The 19,129-nt window shown below is 45.3% G+C and overlaps 1 protein-coding gene across 7 annotated transcripts in view; it reads left to right on the forward strand.

Moving 5' to 3' along the window:
• The window catches only part of Septin6 (septin 6), a 75,674-nt gene that overhangs the window by 34,491 nt on the left and 22,054 nt on the right, over window positions 1–19,129 (forward strand). For all 7 annotated transcript variants that reach the window (XM_057759151.1, XM_057759149.1, XM_057759152.1 and 4 more), the window contains exons 5-6: window positions 8,208–8,394; window positions 12,518–12,679. In XM_057759151.1, coding sequence (XP_057615134.1) covers window positions 8,208–8,394; window positions 12,518–12,679 — 349 coding nt within the window. The remainder of the gene's footprint in view (window positions 1–8,207; window positions 8,395–12,517; window positions 12,680–19,129) is intronic.

A 19,129-nucleotide genomic window follows, 5' to 3' on the forward strand; every position in this document is an offset into this window, starting at 1 on the left:
CTAGCTTCCCCAGACATCCACTTTATGTGCATGCCTCACCCCCACATAGACATGTGGTTAAAAAAAATGAATCTGGGGATTGGAGAGATGCCCCAGCAGTTAAGAGCACTGACTACTCTCCCAGAGGACCTAGATTCAATTCCTAGCACCTACATAGCATCCATAACCACCTAGAACTCCAATACTAGGGGGTCTGATGCTCCCTTCAAGCTTCTGATGGCACTGTATTCACATGGTGCATAGACGCGCGTGCAGGTTAAACACCCAGAGATATTTAAATCTAAATATTTCTCATTTTTCATACAATTCATTCTTGTCATTTTCTTTCCTCTCCCTCAAGTCTTCCCACATCCTACCTACCTCACTACTTACCCAACTTCATGTTCTTTCTCTCAGGAGAGAAAAAAAAAACAAGAACACAAAATAAATAACAACAACAAAAAAACCTCAAATCAAAAGGAAAAAACACCAAATCATAACAAAAAAGCAGACAGAAAGCATGCCCCCTTCTTTGGGCTGGAATTTTGTCTGGCTTGAATTTCTGCTGGTTTCGAGTGTGCCGTCACCGTCTCTGTGGGTTCCTGTGTGTATCGGGCCTATTGTGTCTAAAATACACTGCTGCCTTGGAGGCGTTCACCACCTTTAGCCTTTCCAGTCTTTCCCTCTCTTCTACATAGACCACTGAGCCTAGAGGGAAAGGATTTGCTCAAGACATCCCACTTAGAGCTAAGTGCCTCGGGGCCTCTCTCTGTTTATGTTGTCTAGTTGTGGCTCTCAGTCTTAATAACCATCTATTATAAAATTCTAGGTCATTCTTTGCTACATAGTAGGTTTGAGGACAGCTTGGGCTGCAGGCTTCACGAGATCCTTTATTTTAAAAAAAAAAAAACCTGAAAAGAAAAGAAAACACAGCCTTTCCATAAATATTTCTTGAGTACCCATGCTAGGCAGAGATTTCAAACTTGGCCGCTTAGGGGAGAGAAGGCACAGGAGCATGGCTGGGGAGGTTCAGAGTTGAGGAGCATTGAACTGGGTTAAAAAACAAGTTCCCTTTTGAAATGAGGGAAGACTTAAGTATGTTCATAAGTTGAGGGAAAAGAGTCAGTAGGAAGAGAGGAGATGGAGCAAGGATTCCAAAGAGTTTGAAAGGGTTGAAACCATGTGCACGGGATAACAAGCCTTGAATAGATGAGAAATACTTCATCCTCAGATTAGAAGGAAATGGGATCCATCTTTAAAGAATGGTTGATGGGGTTGTATGAGCTTTGTGGCCCCAAGTTGGTTGGTAAAATAAGCTGTCAGATTATCATGGGAGTGAAGAAGTCAGAAACCATATTTGGAGCTTGAGAAATCAAATGAAGGTCTGGAATGGTCAATGAGAACTGTGGAAAAGGAGCCAATCAAGACCAAGTAAAAGGGCTATTATGTTACCCTGAAGGTTCTGATGAGGTTAGAGGTCATTGTAGGGAGCAGAAGAGACCCTAAGTGAGCAAAGTCCTGAGTGAATGAGTATTTTGACACGGGCATGGCCATGTCAAGAATATCCCAAGACCTTGAATCCATGGGACAATTGGAAAAACTGTTATCCCTGTGATTTAGGCTCACAAGACGTGGCAAAACCCTTTTTGTGACTCTGTGTCTATGACTGATCAATGTGTGCAAAGACTTGCAGCCGCAGCCTGCTGCTCCCAGATGTTTACAGCCCGAGACTGTTTACCTACAGAGACCAGCCAACCTCGCCTGTGCTGTACCTAATAAACATGCTGAGGAGCCAGGTGGCGGGGCTACAGGGAGCAGAGCCCAACCCGATCCCAGCTTCACTGTACGTGTGTCTGTGTACCTGTCTTTTCTTCATTCCCTCGTTACCCCTAGCCAGAGTTCTGGGACCCAGGCCATGCAGAACTTGGCAGACCATGAATTTATAAAAACATCAAGACCCATAGTTTTGTATTTTCTTTCAGCCAACTTTGACAGTGATGGAGTCGTCAGCCTCTGCCATTTCTTCAGTTGGGTAATTCTACTAGGGCCAGCAGGGTGGGGCTGAACAGAGATGCAGCCTTTAATAAGAATGCTTCCTAATGGATACAGTCTCGCACATCTGTAGACCCAGCTGCTAGAAAGGCTGGGGCAGGAGAATTGCTTAAGTCCAAGAGTTCAAGACCAGCTTGGCCAACATAGCAAGAGCCTGTCTCAAAAACAAAAACATCGTTCAACTGACTAGCCATGTGATTCAGCTTTGGCGAAGAAGGGAAGATGGAGAGACGTTGATATCTTGTGAAATAAGGAAAGGGCCCAAATTCCTGAGCATTAGCACTCTGAGGAGATCATTCATGTAAAGGAGGATCAAAGCATGGGACGGCTAGATGGACACCAGGTTGTGGCCAGAGAGTTGGGTGTTACACAGAGGATTTCTTGGGCAGGGAGCAGAGGGAGCTGAAGGGATGAAATGAGGGCAGTCACACACAGCGTATGGGGGCCGAACATTGTTAGCATTGTTAGCATTGTTAGCAGGCACATTGTAGTCACCTAGGGTGGGGAGAAAGGGTGGGCCAAAGGAAGACGGGCTAGGTCTCCAGGGAAGAGAGGCTATACATTGGCAACGAGGAGGAGCTGGCTGGAGGGGTTGTCTGGGAGAGCTATGTGCTTGCCCCCTTTATCTCCCCTCAAGGTGCATGGTTGTGGAGATGGCTGGTGGGTGGTGGTGTCTCCGAGGGAGAATGAGGGAGACGAACAGATAGATGAAAGCTGCCAGCACATCTCAGAGTTTAATGTATACCCAAACCACTGAGGTTCTGACAAAACTCAGTGAGACAAATTAAGATGAATGGTTCCATGGCATTTAATACACTCACAAGCACCACTGCTGTCTGATGTTCAACCTTTACCCACAAAGGAAACTTCACTGAACAGCTCTGCATTCCTTTCCCACCTCAGCTTCCGGTAACCACTATCTTTTCTGTCTCTGTGAACTTCATTATTCCGGGTGCCTCACACGAATGCAATTCTATGCAATTTGTCCATGCATGAGTGCCTGTCTCCCACCCCTTCCCCCCCCCTTTTTAACGTTGGGGATTGAACCCAGGGCCTAGCATGTGTTCGGCAGGTTCTATGAGAATTTCTTTATAGCTAAAGATCTTTTTATTGTATGGATAGTCCATATTTTCTTGATCCAGCCATCAGCTGATGGACATGTAAGCTGTTTCTGCTGCACAGCTGGGGTTGATGGCTTCTAATTCATTCACTAAATTTTAGCTCCCTGCATTTCTTCCTGCTGCTTAAACTTGTCAGGCTGGTCTCTGCCTCAGCATCCTTATTGCGTTCCTGTTGCTTGGCCTACCCTTCTCCTGGATCTTACTGGGGCTTACTGGTGGACTCATCCTTACAACTCAGATATCAAACCCTCAGAGAAGCGTCCCTTGTAATGGTATCAAAAGTCCCTGAACTTCCAGTACTTTCTAGTCAATATTCTATCTCCATAATACATCTCAGTACCAGAAATGAAGACGTATTTGGACCTATAGTACTGGGCTGTGGTCTCTGGCCTCGTTCTCAAAATAACCTTTGAATGCCTAAAATGTACCAGTTGTATTAAAGTACAGTTGCCAAAATATTATAAGCTATGATTTAGTAACCCATACCCTTATCTGTTAAGCCCTTAAATAATAGTATCTATTCATAATTACCAGAATATAGAGGCTCTGATGGATGTAGATGCTATTTTGACAGATGTGCACCCACTGGACTAGGAAAGGAAAATATGGCTGATTTCTACTGGACAGAAAAATCACAGGTGCTGCAAGCGGTGCTATAGGTTTTTACCTTGGTTTATAACTGAAGAAACTGCCAAAGTTCAGTTTGAGATGTATTTTGTTTCTGTCCAAGTTTGGAAATTCTCTAAATTCTATCTAGAGGCTCTTTGGAGGTCTGTGAACTCCATGTTTAGAATTGTATGGGTAGGACTGGAGACATGGTTCAGCAGTTCGGAGCATTGTTTGCTCTTGCAGAGGGCCCAAATTCAATTCCCAGCATCCACATGGGCCCTTACAACTATCTGTAGCTTCAGTCCCAGGGAATCCATCACCCTCTCTGGTCTCCCTGGAATCAAGACATGCACGTGGCACATAGACATATAGGCAGACAAAACACTGATGCGCGTTACAAAAGAATAAGTCCATGCATGGTCTGCAAAAGTCTTGAACTTGTTGTCTTAAAAGGGAAAAGGTTAATTGTAGTGATGAGGGAGGAAAGTGCTGGAAGAAAGCTGTCTTCTCTAGCCCTCCATGGAACTAGGGTGTGGGTCATAGAGAAACATCCTCTTGGGAGGGGCATGAGGAAAGCAGTGCCTTGAACTAAAAAAGAAACAGTCGTGCAGTTGCATACAGAAGTAAGGGTTTTCTTTGCCCCAGAGTGGCGTTCAGTAAGGATAGCCACACGTGGAGAAGAGATAGCCACTGTGAGAAGATGAGCCATGGGGGCAAAGGTGAGAGAACTCAGAGCCGTAGGTGGAGTCCTCACTGTATGCCAGACAGTAGACCAGACACTGGCGAAACAAAGCTGGCTGGCACAAGGCTGAGTCACCCTTCTTTCAGAGCCCAGATCCTGGTGGCTGATTGGCTGGTCTAACTGGTCTGATCTACGCACCTCTTCACAGCCTCTGGGAGCCAGGGACAGTGGCAATAAGATGAACACAGCGCTTCGGAGATTCAAGGGGAAGGAAGCTGAGAAAAATCGACTCTTCTGTCTCCCCCACCCCTTTGTGTGAAGCAAAAACTGAAATAAAAAGAAGTTATATAATAGAGGAAAGCAAAGCCATGCTCTGATCATATAATTCAAAGCAGCTACCCATCTACCAATTAGCTACATCTGAGGGATGCGCCCTCTATTCTCACGATGAATTCTTCGGGAACCTTCTATGACTCTTGGCTGTCAAGAAATCATTTGTGCTTCAAAAACAGTCTTGACTGGCGGGGAGGGGGGATCAAAGGAAGAGAGAAAGAACAATATTTTTAGATTTTTTTTCCTTTGGGGTGCCAGAGATACCCTGCACCTGGGTCTCTTCCTGAAGGCAGTTCTCCGGATGCAGGATTCTGTGATTCTTTTTTTAAATGCTGTTTTTCTCCCCTTTTCTAGGGGGGCTCTTTCACAAAGGCTCGGGTTAGGAGCTGTTGCAGGTGGGAGGTGTTGGCTGGTCTCATACCTTCCTTTGATCATGTTCTCTTGTGGCAGTGGGATCTGAAAACTCCCTGCCCTGGGCTGAGGTAATGAACCTCTTCTTCCCTGAAGGGAGGCAGCATCTCCAGTGGAGAGGCAGCCTGCAAGCTGAGGAGAGGAGGAGAGAGGTAGGGCTGAAACTGAGCTGACCTAGTTTAGAGCAGAAAGACGGAGATGTGGTCAAGGGTGAGGCTGAGCAAGTGGGCTGGCTCACTGGGTAAAGATGCTTGCCTCCAAGCTGATGTTCCTCCACCCCTGGATCTCTCGGGGTGAAAGGAGGGAACTGACTCACGCAAACTGTCCTCTGACTTCGACACTTATGCCACACACCTACACACCTACACAATAAATAAGTGTATTTAAGAAAAAGAAAGAAAGGGGCTGGAGGGATATCTCAGAGGTTAAGAGAACTGACTGATGTTCCAGAGGTCCTGAGTTCAATTCCCAGCAACCACATGATGACACACACCCATCTACAATGAGATCTGGTGCCCAGAACACTATATACATAATAAATAAATTTTTAAAAAAAGAAAGAAAGAATGTTGTGGCAATTGGGGCGGCTCCAGTGCAGATAAGGCTAAGAAGAAAGAAATTTCCAGAAAGGCCCAGGACAGGGAGGAGGACTGGGCTGATTATCTTTTCTGAAGTCTTAAAAACTTAGCATATAGCCGGGCGGTGGTGGCGCACGCCTTTAATCCCAGCACTTGGGAGGCAGAGGCAGGCGGATCTCTGTGAGTTCGAGGCCAGCCTGGTCTATAAGAGCTAGTTCCAGGACAGGAATCAAAAAGCTTCGGAGAAACCGTCTCAAAAAAAAAAAAAAACTTAGCATATATTAATGATATGTGCTAATGTGTTTCGTTATGAGACTTTTGTGCGTGAACATAGTGTTTTCTTTAGTACATTCGCTCACATTGCCCTCTTTTGTCCCCTCCCACTGATCTCCTTCCCCTTCCCAAGTAGCCCCTCTTCCGCTTTTATCTTTGTTTTTTTCTTTTTTTTTCTTTTTTTTCGCTTTTATCTTTGTAAATAGAGGTATTTAATAAATACACTTTCATTTATTTATGTGTAGCATGTGTGTATATGCATACCACAGTGCATGTATAAAGGTCAGAGGGCAACTTCAAAAGCTAGTTTTCTCCTTCTATCATGTGGGCTCTGGGAATCAAACTCAGGTTCTCAGGCTTGATGGCAGGTACCCTTAACCACTGAGCCATCTCACCAACTCCTTTTTTTATGCCCTTGTGTTTATGAGCAAACCACTAAGTTTAATTAGGGTTACTTATAGGAACATGAATAAGGGATTAGTTACAGAAGTTACTGGCAACTCACCAGTGGCTACACTACTGAAGAAAATATCTCTCCCTCCTTTAGCAACTGCTAACTGCCTATAGACCTCAACTCACTATTGTTTAGGAGGCCGTGCTGAATCAGGTGTGGTGGTACACATAATTTAATTCTAGTACTCAGGAAGCAGAGGTGGAAGGTTCATGGATTTGAGGCCAGCCTGAATAACATGAGGCTATTGTCTTAGTTAGGGTTTTATTGCTGTGAAGAGAAACCATGACAAAGACAGTTCTTATGAAGGAAAACATTTAATGGGCTGGCTTACAGTCTCAGATGTTCAGGCCTTTATCATCATGGTGGGACATGGTGGCATGCAGGCAGATGTGGTGCTGGAGAAGGAGCTGAGAGTCCTACATCTTGACTCACAGGCAACAGGGAATGGTCTAACTCACTGTGTGTGGCCTGAGCATAATGAGACCTCAAATCCCACCCCCACAGTGACGCACTTCATCCAACAAGACCACACCTACTCCAACAAGGCCACACTTCCTAATAGTGCCACTCCTTTTGGGGGCCATTTTCTTTCAGAGCACCACTGCTATATAGCAAGATATTGTCTCAGAAAAGAGACAAATAGAGCTGTGCACGGTGGAGCACACCTTTAATCCCGGCACTGGGGAGCAGAGGCAGACAGTTGTGCACGGTGGAACACACCTTTAATCCCGGCACTGGGGAGCAGAGGCAGACAGATCTCTGTGAGTTCAAGGCCTGGGATACATAACAAGTTCCAGATCAGACAAGGTTATAATGAGACCCTGTCTCAAAAACAAACCAATAAATAAATGAATAAATGAATGAATAAATAAATAAATAAATAAATAAATAAATAAATAAATAAATGTCTTGTTGAGTCGAGAAGACTGCCAATGGGAGCTTTGCATGGATTTTCAGTGAGCTGGGGTTCCTATGTAGATGATGGGAGACGTACCTTTAACAAATTTTGTCTGGATGCTTAGATCAGAAGTGGAAACATATGTGACTATCGAGGTTGTTAATTGGGATGCTTCCCACATTGCTGCAAGAATGAGCAAAGGTCCCGCAGCACTGTGACAGAATCCCCTAGGGTGGGTCACAGAGAGGTCTTGTGTCCAGAGCTCCAAAGCCAAGGCAGGGTGTGGGGAGCTGCAGGAAGCATCTAATGGGCTTAGATCAAGGGTCCAACTACAGACCCCACCAGAGATTGCCTTGAGGCTGCTGGGAAGATAGAGGCATTTTCTTCCCAGGTCCTGTCCTTCCGGAAGATACCACAAATCTAAGAGAACATTGATTCCTGCAAAGCAGCAGCAAACATTCCAATACCATGTAGAGGTTTTTTTTTTTTTCACTGCTTGGTCACAGAAGGGATTTTGGGCATAAGAAGAGAAGGCCCTTGGAAGGAGATAGGCATTAAACTGAGCTGTGAGATATGCAGAGGAAGGATGGGGATGTGGAGATTAATGGGCATTCCACAGTGAAAAAATAAATTGGGTTCACATGTGGCCCAAAAAGACAGCCAAAAGCTGTCAGTATAAGACCCCACCAAGAAGACACGGAGAAGCCCAACTAGATGGGGGAGGTCCAATTACAGAAGACACATTGTGTTTCTAACTGGGATTGACTATGTCAAAAAAATCAAGCACTTGACACCATTTCTCTCCTCTCCTCTCTAGCTATAAGCCTATAGTGGAATTCATAGATGCTCAGTTTGAGGCCTACCTGCAGGAGGAGCTGAAGATCCGGAGAGTACTGCACACCTACCATGACTCCCGAATCCATGTCTGCTTGTACTTCATTGCCCCCACAGGACATTCGCTTAAGTCTCTGGACCTAGTAACCATGAAGAAGCTGGATAGCAAGGTATGAGGCAGGAGCTGGGGCTGAGCAAGCTGGACTCTTACTGATCTGATATACAAGGGATGCTGGATTCCAGCAGACGTTTTGTGGCATCCTAATCCCACCCTCTATTCCCTTCCCCCATAAGGATGGTGTTACAGATCGTGCATTTGGGCTATATGCTTTGCCATCTGGGTTCCTAGTATTAGGAATGGCTTTGTCCTGAGTGTCTTGACAATAAGAACGAACACAAGCAAGATAGCTGTTCAAGTTTAAGGGTGCTGGTTTTGGCAATGGAATACAGTATTATTCTTTACTTTAAATTTTTTTTAGATTTATTTTATTTGATATTTTCAAGTATTTTACTGCATGTATGCATATCTGTACACCACTTGTGTGCCTGGTGCTGAAGGAGCTCAGAAGAGGATGTTGGATTCCCTAGGACTGGAGTTAAGGATGGCTGCGAGCCACCAAGTGGGTGCTGGAAACCAAACCTAGGTCTTCTGCAAGACATCGGCTGCTATAAACTGCTATCTCTCCAGCCAAGGCCCTAGCTTTGATTCCCAGCACCATAAAAATAAAACAAATTGAACATTAGATTCTTTCAAAAGCCTAATTACTACAAATTTCCTTCCCTAACATTTGGCATGTCCCAGGCACTATGTACATATATGTTATTTCATCTCTTCTTCTTTTCCATTTGTATATGTGTGCATGCATGTTTGCATGTATGTACACATGTGTGTATGTGCATGTGCATATGGATGCTATGTGGAGACGGAAGGTTGATGTCGGAATCATCCTCCATCATTGATCTTCTACCTTATTCACTGAGGCAGAATCTCTCAGCCAAACCAGAATTCAGATATATAGCTAGTCTTGCTAACTACCTTGTTTGATCTACCTTCTGATGCTGAATTATGGGCAAACTGAATGCTTGCAGGTTCAGGGGATCCAAGCTCTTGTCCTCATACTTGTGCAGCGAGAGCTTAGCCACTGAACCCCGTTTTTGTTATTGTTGTTTATTTGTTTTTGTTTTAAACAAAGGTGCTTTTATTGTATTTTGTTTAAATTTTTAAATTTTATTTATTTTTAATCAAAACTTTTTCATACAATGTATTCTGATCATGCTTTTCCCCTCCCACAACCCCTCCCAGATCCTCCCCACCTTTCCACCCACACACCTCCATATCTTTTATCCCTTTCTCATTAAAAATCAAAAACAACAACCCCCAAAAAACACACAAAAAGAAACTTCATGAAAACAGAAACCAAATATATAAGTACAAGACCAGTAAGGCAAAAGAAAAGAAAAAGAATGAAAGAAAGAAAAGAAAAGAAAAAGAGAAAAGCCCACATGAAGCAGTATGAGACAAAAAGTCTACAAGACCACCATTGAGTTCACTGCTGGCCATGGGTGTATCTTAAAGTTAGTGTACCTAGTGAGACTCCATTGGGGAAAAAGTAATTTTTCCTTTGCAAGTGGGTATCATCTACTTCTTGGTTAGAGATGGAGCCTGTGTTTACTTCCCCTCTCTCAGCAATGGGATCCTGTCTGGCTTGAACCTGTGCTGCTTCCGTCTCTGTGAGTTAACATATTTAGCAGTCCCATTGTCTGGAAGACACTGTTTCCTTGGTGTCACCCGTCACCTCTGGCTCTTCAGTTTTTCTACCCCCTCTTCCACATAGATCCCTGAGCTCTGAGGGGGAGGATCCTATTTAGGACTGAGTGCCAAAGTACCACTTTCTACACATTGTCCTGTTGTGGGTCTCTGTGTTAGTTCCTGGCTATTGCAAGAAGAAGCTTCTCTGATGATGGCTGAGCAAGGCACTGATCTCTGGGTATAGCAGAATGTTGTCAGGAGTTATTTTATTGCCATGCTCTTTTAGCACAACTGTACTTAGTGGTATTTAGTACTTAGTATTTAGTATGTAGTATTTAGTTTTCCCCTAGGCCCATGACCAATCCAGTCTCAGGTCTAGCAGTGTCAGGCATGAATTCTGTTTCATGGAGTGGGCCTTAAATCCAATTAGGCAGTGGTTGGTTACCTCCACAACAGTTGTGTCACGGTTGCACCAGCATATCACATAGGCAGGTGACATTGTAGTATGCAGGGTTTGTAGCTGGCTGGGTGGTGGTTGCCTTTCTCCTTTGGTAGTGTGCAAAGTGCATTCCAATAGCATGAACACCAGTAATAGCGGTGAAGGCTCTAGTTAGGCACCAGCTCAACTTCTACATATTTGATGACGTATCTAAGTGTTGTCTTCAGCAACAGGGACTGGGCCTTATTTTGCCCTTCTAATAATCTAGTAGTATATTTAAGTACTGTTACTTACATTTTACATAGTACTGTTAGCTACATATGAGGTCACTGAGGCACAGAGAGGCAAGTACCTTGCTCAAGGTCAGACAACTTGTGATGGAGCTGAGATTTGCCTTTAGCTCCAACTGCAAGTTATTTTAGTATACAAAATTCTAATTTACATGTAGTCATTTGGTAGCATAGCCACTATAAGAACTGAATGTCAGCTATAATCAGAATAAGAGCAGTTTTTTCCATTTTTGCAGCAATGAGCTCACTACTTGTGAATAATAGGCTGTTTCTGAAATGTCTCCATGCACAGCACGGCCCCGTATAGGGCGGCAGTGAGCCATGTGGCAGGCTGTTTGCTGGGTAGGCTGCATTAAGTAAGCAGTTTTTGGTTTATGTTTATTGTGGACTAATGAGGACTAGGCAAAAAAATAAATAAATAACAAGGAGGCTTGGATTTGCCTGCTGTTCCATCTTGGCAAAGATCTGGATCTCTTGACCCCAAAGACTTCAAGAGATAACGACAAGGTCCGGTCTTTGACTCGCATCCCAAGCTTTGTGAGATGTGTCTTCAGGGGTCTTCAAAAGCACAAAAGACACAGGACTTCTTCAGTTCTAGAGCCCCCACACGCTCCTTTCAGAGTCTAGGGCCTGAGCAACATTCATGCTGCCCCAGTGGGGTCTGCAAGCAGGAACAACTCCATTTTCTTCAGGAACCTGAGCTTAGTGTGCTCTGTCTCCCAAAGCCACGCGCATGGCAGATTTCTTTACCGTTGGCAATAAAAGCTTTCCCTCTTTCTGGAAGGATTTCAAGGGTCAGGGTTCAGGTGAGTTGAACTTTTGGGGTGGCACTAGGTCTTTCTCTTGAATCTGAAATTAGGCCTCCATACCTACTTTCTTTGCTCAGAAATAAATCCTACAACACAAGCATTGTAACTTAAGGGGTAGGGGATGGTAAAGCAGGATATAGTGTAGTTTAAGCTACCCTCAAACACACCATGTAGCGAAAGATGGCCTTGGACTGGTCCTTCCACCTCCACCTCTCCAGTGCTGGGATTACAGGTGGAGCTGAAGATGGAGCTGAGGGCGCATGCTAAGCCAGCATCCCGCCAACTGAGCGCATGCCCAGCCCAATCTAACGTTTCTGCACAGGTCTCATGTCAGATTTGTAATACTGGGTCTTTTGTGCCTACCTGGCTACTGCAGGAGAGCCACATGTTCATCCTTATCAAATTCTGCCCCTGCTTCCTTTCTCTGACCTCCCACGTGGATCCATGGTATATCTGGCTGGGGAAAGCCTCGGTTGGACAGGTTGGGACAACTTATCGTTACCAAAAAATGGCTGCCTGTCACATAGTCAACCACAAATTCCCTGTCGTCTTTCTTCTTTGAAACACTTGGGCAATGACCTTGATTCCAAGACATCACACAGCCCACCAACTTTATTCTGAATTGATAGACAGTTCATAGTTGCTACCAGCTTTGGGACTATGGCTGAGTTTGATTTGAATTTCAGTTCTACTACTTATTTGCCCTGTGGCCTTAGGCAAGTTATTTAACCTCTGTGCAGTTCAGTTTCACTTTGGTAAAACACTAGCAGCAATGCCTTCTGGGAAAGTTGTTGGGATTAATTTTGCTATGCCATCCATAGGGTACTTAGCTTAGTGGCCAACACATAGTAAGTACTCGTCATTGTTATTTGCTATTTGGCTAAAGGTGTGCAGTGCTAAACTATTCGCTGAGCTAGCTACCCCCTCTGGGTACTGGTGGGAGCCCTAGGCTCTGGAGTTGTAGGTTGCTAGTTAAGGATCCCACTTTGTTCCTCCTTCTCTTAGGTGAATATCATCCCCATCATTGCCAAGTCAGATGCCATCTCTAAGAGTGAGCTGACAAAGTTCAAAATCAAAATCACCAGTGAACTTGTGAGCAATGGAGTCCAGATCTATCAGTTCCCCACGGATGATGAGTCGGTGGCTGAGATCAACGGAACCATGAATGTGAGTGGGGGCACAGGGTTCGACCTTCCAGATGTGTGTTCTTATGAGCAGCCTTTGGCAAGTAGCGGTGAAGTACCTTCATCGGCCCTCTTAGTGCTGATCTTAACTCTTGAGTGTCTGAGACTCGGGTATTGGGGACAAAGGACCCAGAACCTAACTAGTTTCTGTTTCTAGTGATGGCTGCTGTGACATCTCAGTAGTACAAAGATTAGTAACTAGGGGAAGGGCAAGGCTGATGCAAGGTTGCATGCGGAGTGAGAATTCAGGCCTCTCTTGCTCCTCGTTTTTGGCTCCTGTGCCTGTTCATATGTGTGTACAGGTGTTTACTCATGTTTGTGGTGACCAGAGGTTGATGGGTGTCTCCCCCGAACACTCTCCACTGTATTTACTGTGCTAGGGTCTCTTGCTGAAACCGAAGTTCACCAATACCTCCTAGTCTAGCTGGTCAGCTTGCCCCGGGGGTCCCATTTTTCCCTATGTCTGCCTTCTAAGTCCTAGGATTACAGGTAGCTGCTGTGCCCGGCCACCTTCTCTGTGAGTGCTGAGGGGCTGAACTCAAATTCTTGAGATTACCAGGCAGGTACCCTATCCACTGTGCCATCCCCCCAGCCCCCAAACTGCCTTCTTAGTACCCCTCAGATCTAGGCCAGGCAACCTTCCAGACTGAACTGCAAGAAAGGAAAACTATGTTTGTCTCTGACCACAACAATGCCGGCACAGCAGGTACAGCAAAAGCCATAAAGGCCAAAAAATCAGCTTGGCCTCAGAGGCACAGGGACGGGCTGTTGGCCAAGAATTGAGCCCTATTGTCATGAACCGAACAATGAGAAATAGCCTCCAATTTTCTGGCAACCACAGTGATTTTTTTTCTAGGATCTTAGGCTGGAACACAGTGATTTAAAAAAAAAAAAGATTTTATTTATTTTTATTTTAGGTATGTGAGTGTTTTGTCTACATGTATGTAAGAGTACCATGTGTGTACAGTCTTCATGGAAGCCAGAAGAGGGCATTGGATCACCTGGGACTCAAGTTATAGATGGTTGGGAGATGTCTTGTGGGTGCTCAGAATCAAATCCAGGTCCTCTGCAGCAGCGGCCGGGGCTCGCAAGCACTGAGCCATCTCTCCAGCCCCTGTGATGTTATTTTGAGGCCCCAGGGTTATGATTTGCCTTATTAAGTGTGAATGAGTTTACAAATAGAGTCCTCTTTTCTCTCCTCCCCCACCTCCCCCACTAGAGGAATGAGTAAGAGAGAAGGCCGAGAGTCAAACACTCCCGGCCTGCTGTACAGTGTGTTGCTGCTGTTGCCGTGAAAGCGTCACTGTTGTGATTTCTAGGAGACAGCTAGCGGCTTTCAGCAAGCCTCTGCTTCAGGAACAGATTTCTTTTTCGCTTTTGAGAGGCATCGGTTTTTCCTAATGACATAATGTCAGGGGAAGCCAAACTCTGGAAAGCCTTGTAATAAAAGCCATTTTTAGCAAACTTTTCCTGCTGTTGGTGCCCTCTAAGTTATCATTAGAACATCAGCTGCCACCTCCTGTGAATTGGCCAACAAATCAGCATAGTCAGGCCGCAAGTCACCGTCTCGCCTGACGTCCTGCCCACCCTAGATAGGTTTCTGAGTAGAAGCCCTTCATCTGCCTCAACAAGTCTGGCTCAAGTCTGTGTGCCGGGAGGTAGGTAGAGTTGTGTTCTTTGTGACCTAGTGTGGGTGTGGACAAAAATTAAAAAAAAAAAAAAAAAAAGCCAAAATACTGCTGTCCTCTCCAGGAATCAGGGCATTTGGATGGAAATGAGGGTCTGTTATGATAAGAAAACCGGATAAGGTGCCCAGCCTGTAGCGAAACAGGAAGTGCTTTCTGGGTGTCACTTGCACTGATGTCTGGAAGCATCTAGTCACCTCAGGGACCTCAGTCCTATAGATAGCTTCCAGGCTCAGCCTCATCGTTTGCTTTGCTACAAACAAAGAGGAATAAGTTTTCCGCAACGCAAAGGTGTCCTACCAAGCTCTGTCACTACGTGATGGCTTAGGAGTGGCAGTCTCCCTTTCTCTGTTCTCAGCTCAACTCTGGCCTCCTGCTGAGCCTAGAGCAGATTCAGCCTCAGAGTTACCTTCTCCACCATGCTGCGGTGGCAGCCAAGAGATTGTGGGCCCTATAGTACGCGTAATAGCCCAGAGTTTGCCCCTGCTTCGCCTTGAACAACTAAACTAAAAACTAGTTGTGGTAGCCCATGCCTGTCATCCCAGCACTGAGGCAGGAGGATGACATGTTTTATTCTGGCCTAAGTTACATATAACCTGCCTCCAAAAGAAAAGAAAAGTAAGCTAAGTCTGATGGGTTCAGGGTCATCCCTCTACGTGCGTCACTCAGAATTCACTCCCTTGCATGTCACCATGCTCTTTTGAATGGGAAGGGAAGAGAAAGGGTACCCTCCAGCCAGGATGCCTGGACTTGGGCATGTCTGCGAGAGGGGCCTGTATGGGAAGCCTCTGGGTCCCAGATGATAAATTGGGAAGCAGGAGGGAGGAGTCACTGCTATAATAAACACAAAAGTGCTTTGCCCACTTGCCAACATTACAACTGTGTCAGAGTCTCCAGAGAAACCATGGTTTATGCACTGGTATCAACAGAGATGGGGAGGGCGTGTTTGGGTGCTATGAGGTCTGGGTCCTGGCCTTTCCGTTCTAGATATGGTTCCAGATCCCCAGTTCCTGCCCACTGCACAGCCTGTTGTCATGGGAAATAGAAGAGGCCGAAGTTGTTTTATTTATTTATTTTAGCCTAGTTAGAGAAGACTGTGCAGCTGCCCTCTTATTCCCAAGTAAGAGATATTCATGGGTGCGCATGCCCAGCATCACCCTCAGCTTTTGGGTGACTCTGGAGAACTTTATTTCAGATTGTGGAGGCAGGAGACGGGGGAGTTGGAGAAGAGGGGAGGGAGTTCGTTGGATGCTATTTTCAACCCCTGCTGGGATTCCTCTCAAAGCTGTAGGCTTTAAATCTCAGAATTGCCACAGTGTTTAAGTTAATCCATTCTTTTGAGACCGGGTCTCACTAGGTAGCCCAGACTGTCCTTAAACTTGTGACCTTCTCGTCTCAGCTTCCTAATTGCTGGCATTATAGAACTGAGTCACCATGTCCAGCTTATTGTTTAGATGCAGTGTTGCTGCTCTGGTGTAATGACACACCTAGAGTCTCAGCACTTGGGAGGCAGGAGCAAGTGGATCAGAAGTTTAAGGTTATCCTCAACCACACAGAGAGCTGAAAGATAGACTGAACTACATGAGACCCTGTGTAAGAAATACAACAAAAATGTAATGCTATTCTTTTTTTAATTTTTATTTTATTATTATTACTATTTATTATGTATACAATATTCTGTCTGTGTGCATGTCTGCAGGCCAGAAGAGGGCACCAAACCTCTTTACAGGTGGTTGTGAGCCACCATGTGGTTGCCGGGAATTGAACTCAGGACCTTTGGAAGAGCAGGCAATGCTCTTAACCACTGAGCCATCTCTCCAGCCCCTATTCTTTTTTTTTTTTTAAGATTTATTTATTATGTATACAGTGTTCTGTCTGCATGCATGCCTACAGGCCAGAAGAGGGCACCAGATTTCATTACAGATGGTTGTGAGCCACAATGTGGTTGCTGGGAATTGAACCCAGGACCTCTGGAAGAGCAGCCAGTGCTCTTAGCCTCTGAGCCATCTCTCCGGCCCTGTAATGCTATTCTTAGGATAGCTCAAAGTATAGCCAGGGATTAAAGAACAGGCCCAGTTACATGACTAAGCTCAGTTAGTTGGCTGTTTTGTTAGGCATTGGATTTGATTCCCACAAATTGTATTTGTACCAGTAAGAGCACATGGTTGACAAATTGGATCATAGGGGAGGCCCATAGGCCCTGGTGTGTCCTTTCCCTCCACCCCACAATGGTGTCTCTATTATTCCCATGTACTTCTGTTGGAATGACCAACGTACTTGAGTGAACTAGGGGACAGTCTTGTTTAGTCACCAGTGGGAATCTGAAATGGGGGCGAGGAGAAAGAGTTTCATGACTGGTAGGCACTGTCCACCCTGCGAAGAAACCAAGGCTTGTTAGTATACTCCACCAGACAAGATCCTGATGGAATCTCACAACCTAAAAACAAAAACAAAAGCAGAAAGCATTCTTCTGGTCTTCAAAGCATAACTCGTGTCGTGACACTTTCAAATGGGCCAGGGGAGGTTTAAGGTAGACATGAAACTGGAAAGTATTACGTTGTGTGATGTTTTACTCTTTTGCCTTTTGGGGGGGGGCAACACTCAGGTCCCAAATAAATCACACCTGGAGGCTTATTTTTAGGAATGCCTGGCCTTAGCTTGGCTTGTTTCTTTCCAGCTTTTCTGACTTAAATTATCCTGACTACCTTTTGTCTCTGGGCTTTTATCTTTCTCTAGTTTTGTATACCCTTCTTTATTTCTTTCTCCATGGCTGTCTGTGTAGCTGGCCCCGATCCCCTCCTCTCCTTGTTCTCTTCTCTTCTTCCTTGTTTCTCCTTCTACTAATTCCCTCTGCCTACCAGCCCTGCCAATCCTTGCTCCTGCCTTGCTATTGGCTGTTCAGCTCTTTCTTAGGACCAGCAGGTGTTTTAGACAGGCAAAGAATCACAGCTTCACAGAGTTAAACAAATTCAGCAGAAACAAAAGTCACACACCTTAAAGTAATATTCCTCAACAGTATTGTCCATGTGATAGTATTTGGAGATGGAGCCTTGCAAGGCCTGGAGAGGCAAACCTATAATCACAGCTACCCTGAAGGTTGCAGCAAGAGGGTCCCAAGTTGTAAGACCTGCTTGGACTACAGGGTGAGTTCAGGACAAACCTGGGCAACTCACAACCTCTTGTAACTCCAGCCCCAGGAGATCCAACCCTTTCTTCCAGCCTCTGTAGGCCCCTGCACTCACGTGTACATGACCACATAGACATGCACATGCCCACATACAGACATGCACATGCCCACATAGACATGCACATGCCCACATATAGACATGCACATGCCCACATACAGACATGCACATGCCCACATAGACACGCACATGCCCACATAGACACACACATGCCCACATAGACACACACATGCCCACATACAGACATGCACATGCCCATATACAGACATGCACATGCCCACATACAGACATGCACAATTCAAAATCAACCTCTTTTCAGAAGAAAAGAATTCAGGCCTTTAGCAGTTAGTTGGGCCATAAGGGCTGCTCCCTCACTAATGAGATTAAGGGCCTTTATACGAGAGACTTATGTGTAGAATTTAGCTAGCTTGTCTACCTTCTGCAATGGGAAGATGTAACAAGAAGACCCTCATCAGACACCCAAAGGTGCTACTACTTTGAGCTTAGATGTCCAGCCTCTTGAACTACGGAAAGTCTATTTATGTCTGTAGACATTACTTAGTCTCAGGTATTTTGTTGTAGCTGTACAAAATGGATGAAGTAGTGACTCTGGGGCCAGACTCCCAAGACACGCTATGTATTTTGATAGCGCTCTGCATCTGGGAGACCTCATATCTTGGTGTCCCTCCCTCATCATAGGTTTAGGCAGAGTCACATGGGGACCCCTTATTAGTCTGCTCATTATGTGTCAGCAGGGACCTCATCTTGGAGCTATCAAAAGTCTCCTTCCCGGGGCCTCATGTATGAAGCATCACCTGGTAGCCTCCAGCAGGGACCTGAAAAACTAAGAGAAAGTCTGGCCTCCACTGAACGGGGATATCGTGGGTAGCACCTTGTAGTGTGACTGAAATTTAAACCTCCCCTCTGTCTTGCTTGATTCCATTCTGGTTGTCATAGCCACATGTCTTTCTAGAGCGTCATGGTCAGAGCTTGTTTCCAGTGACTCCTGGCCTGTCGTGTTTAGTTGACTTACAGCAGACGCTCTTTAGTCAGGACACCCAATGTCAACCATCCTAGGTGGCTCGAGAAGGCTGGCATCCAAGGTGTGGTGGCATCACTACTTACCAGGAAAACCTAGCATGGGAGTTTAGGACATGCAGGACTCCTTTAAGCTCTCTGTCCTCGCTCTCTCTGATACTATCTAAGGTTTATATTTCTGGCCCTTGGAAATGATCTGTTTGCCTGTACTTTCCAGAACCATCTTTGATGCCAGTGACAAAGGAGTGTGCTGTGGGAGGTTTTATGTGGCCTTGGAATTGAGTTTGGTGAGGCCTGTGTGTTTAAGAATAGTCAGGGAGCTGGAGGAATCAAATGACAGCAGTTTGAGGAAGCGGGGAAGCAAGTGACCCTGTCATTCTGACAGGGTCCCTTGATGATAAAAATAACAGGCCCAAGGGAAGACTGGCATTTCCTATGCTTTTATTTTCTTCTCGCGTTTTTTTTTTTCCCTACTTGAACCTAGAGAAGTGCCTCCCACTTCACAGACAGCTCTCCTGCATCACT

This window comes from Chionomys nivalis, chromosome X, assembly GCF_950005125.1.
Source record: "Chionomys nivalis chromosome X, mChiNiv1.1, whole genome shotgun sequence".
NCBI lineage: Eukaryota > Metazoa > Chordata > Mammalia > Rodentia > Cricetidae > Chionomys > Chionomys nivalis.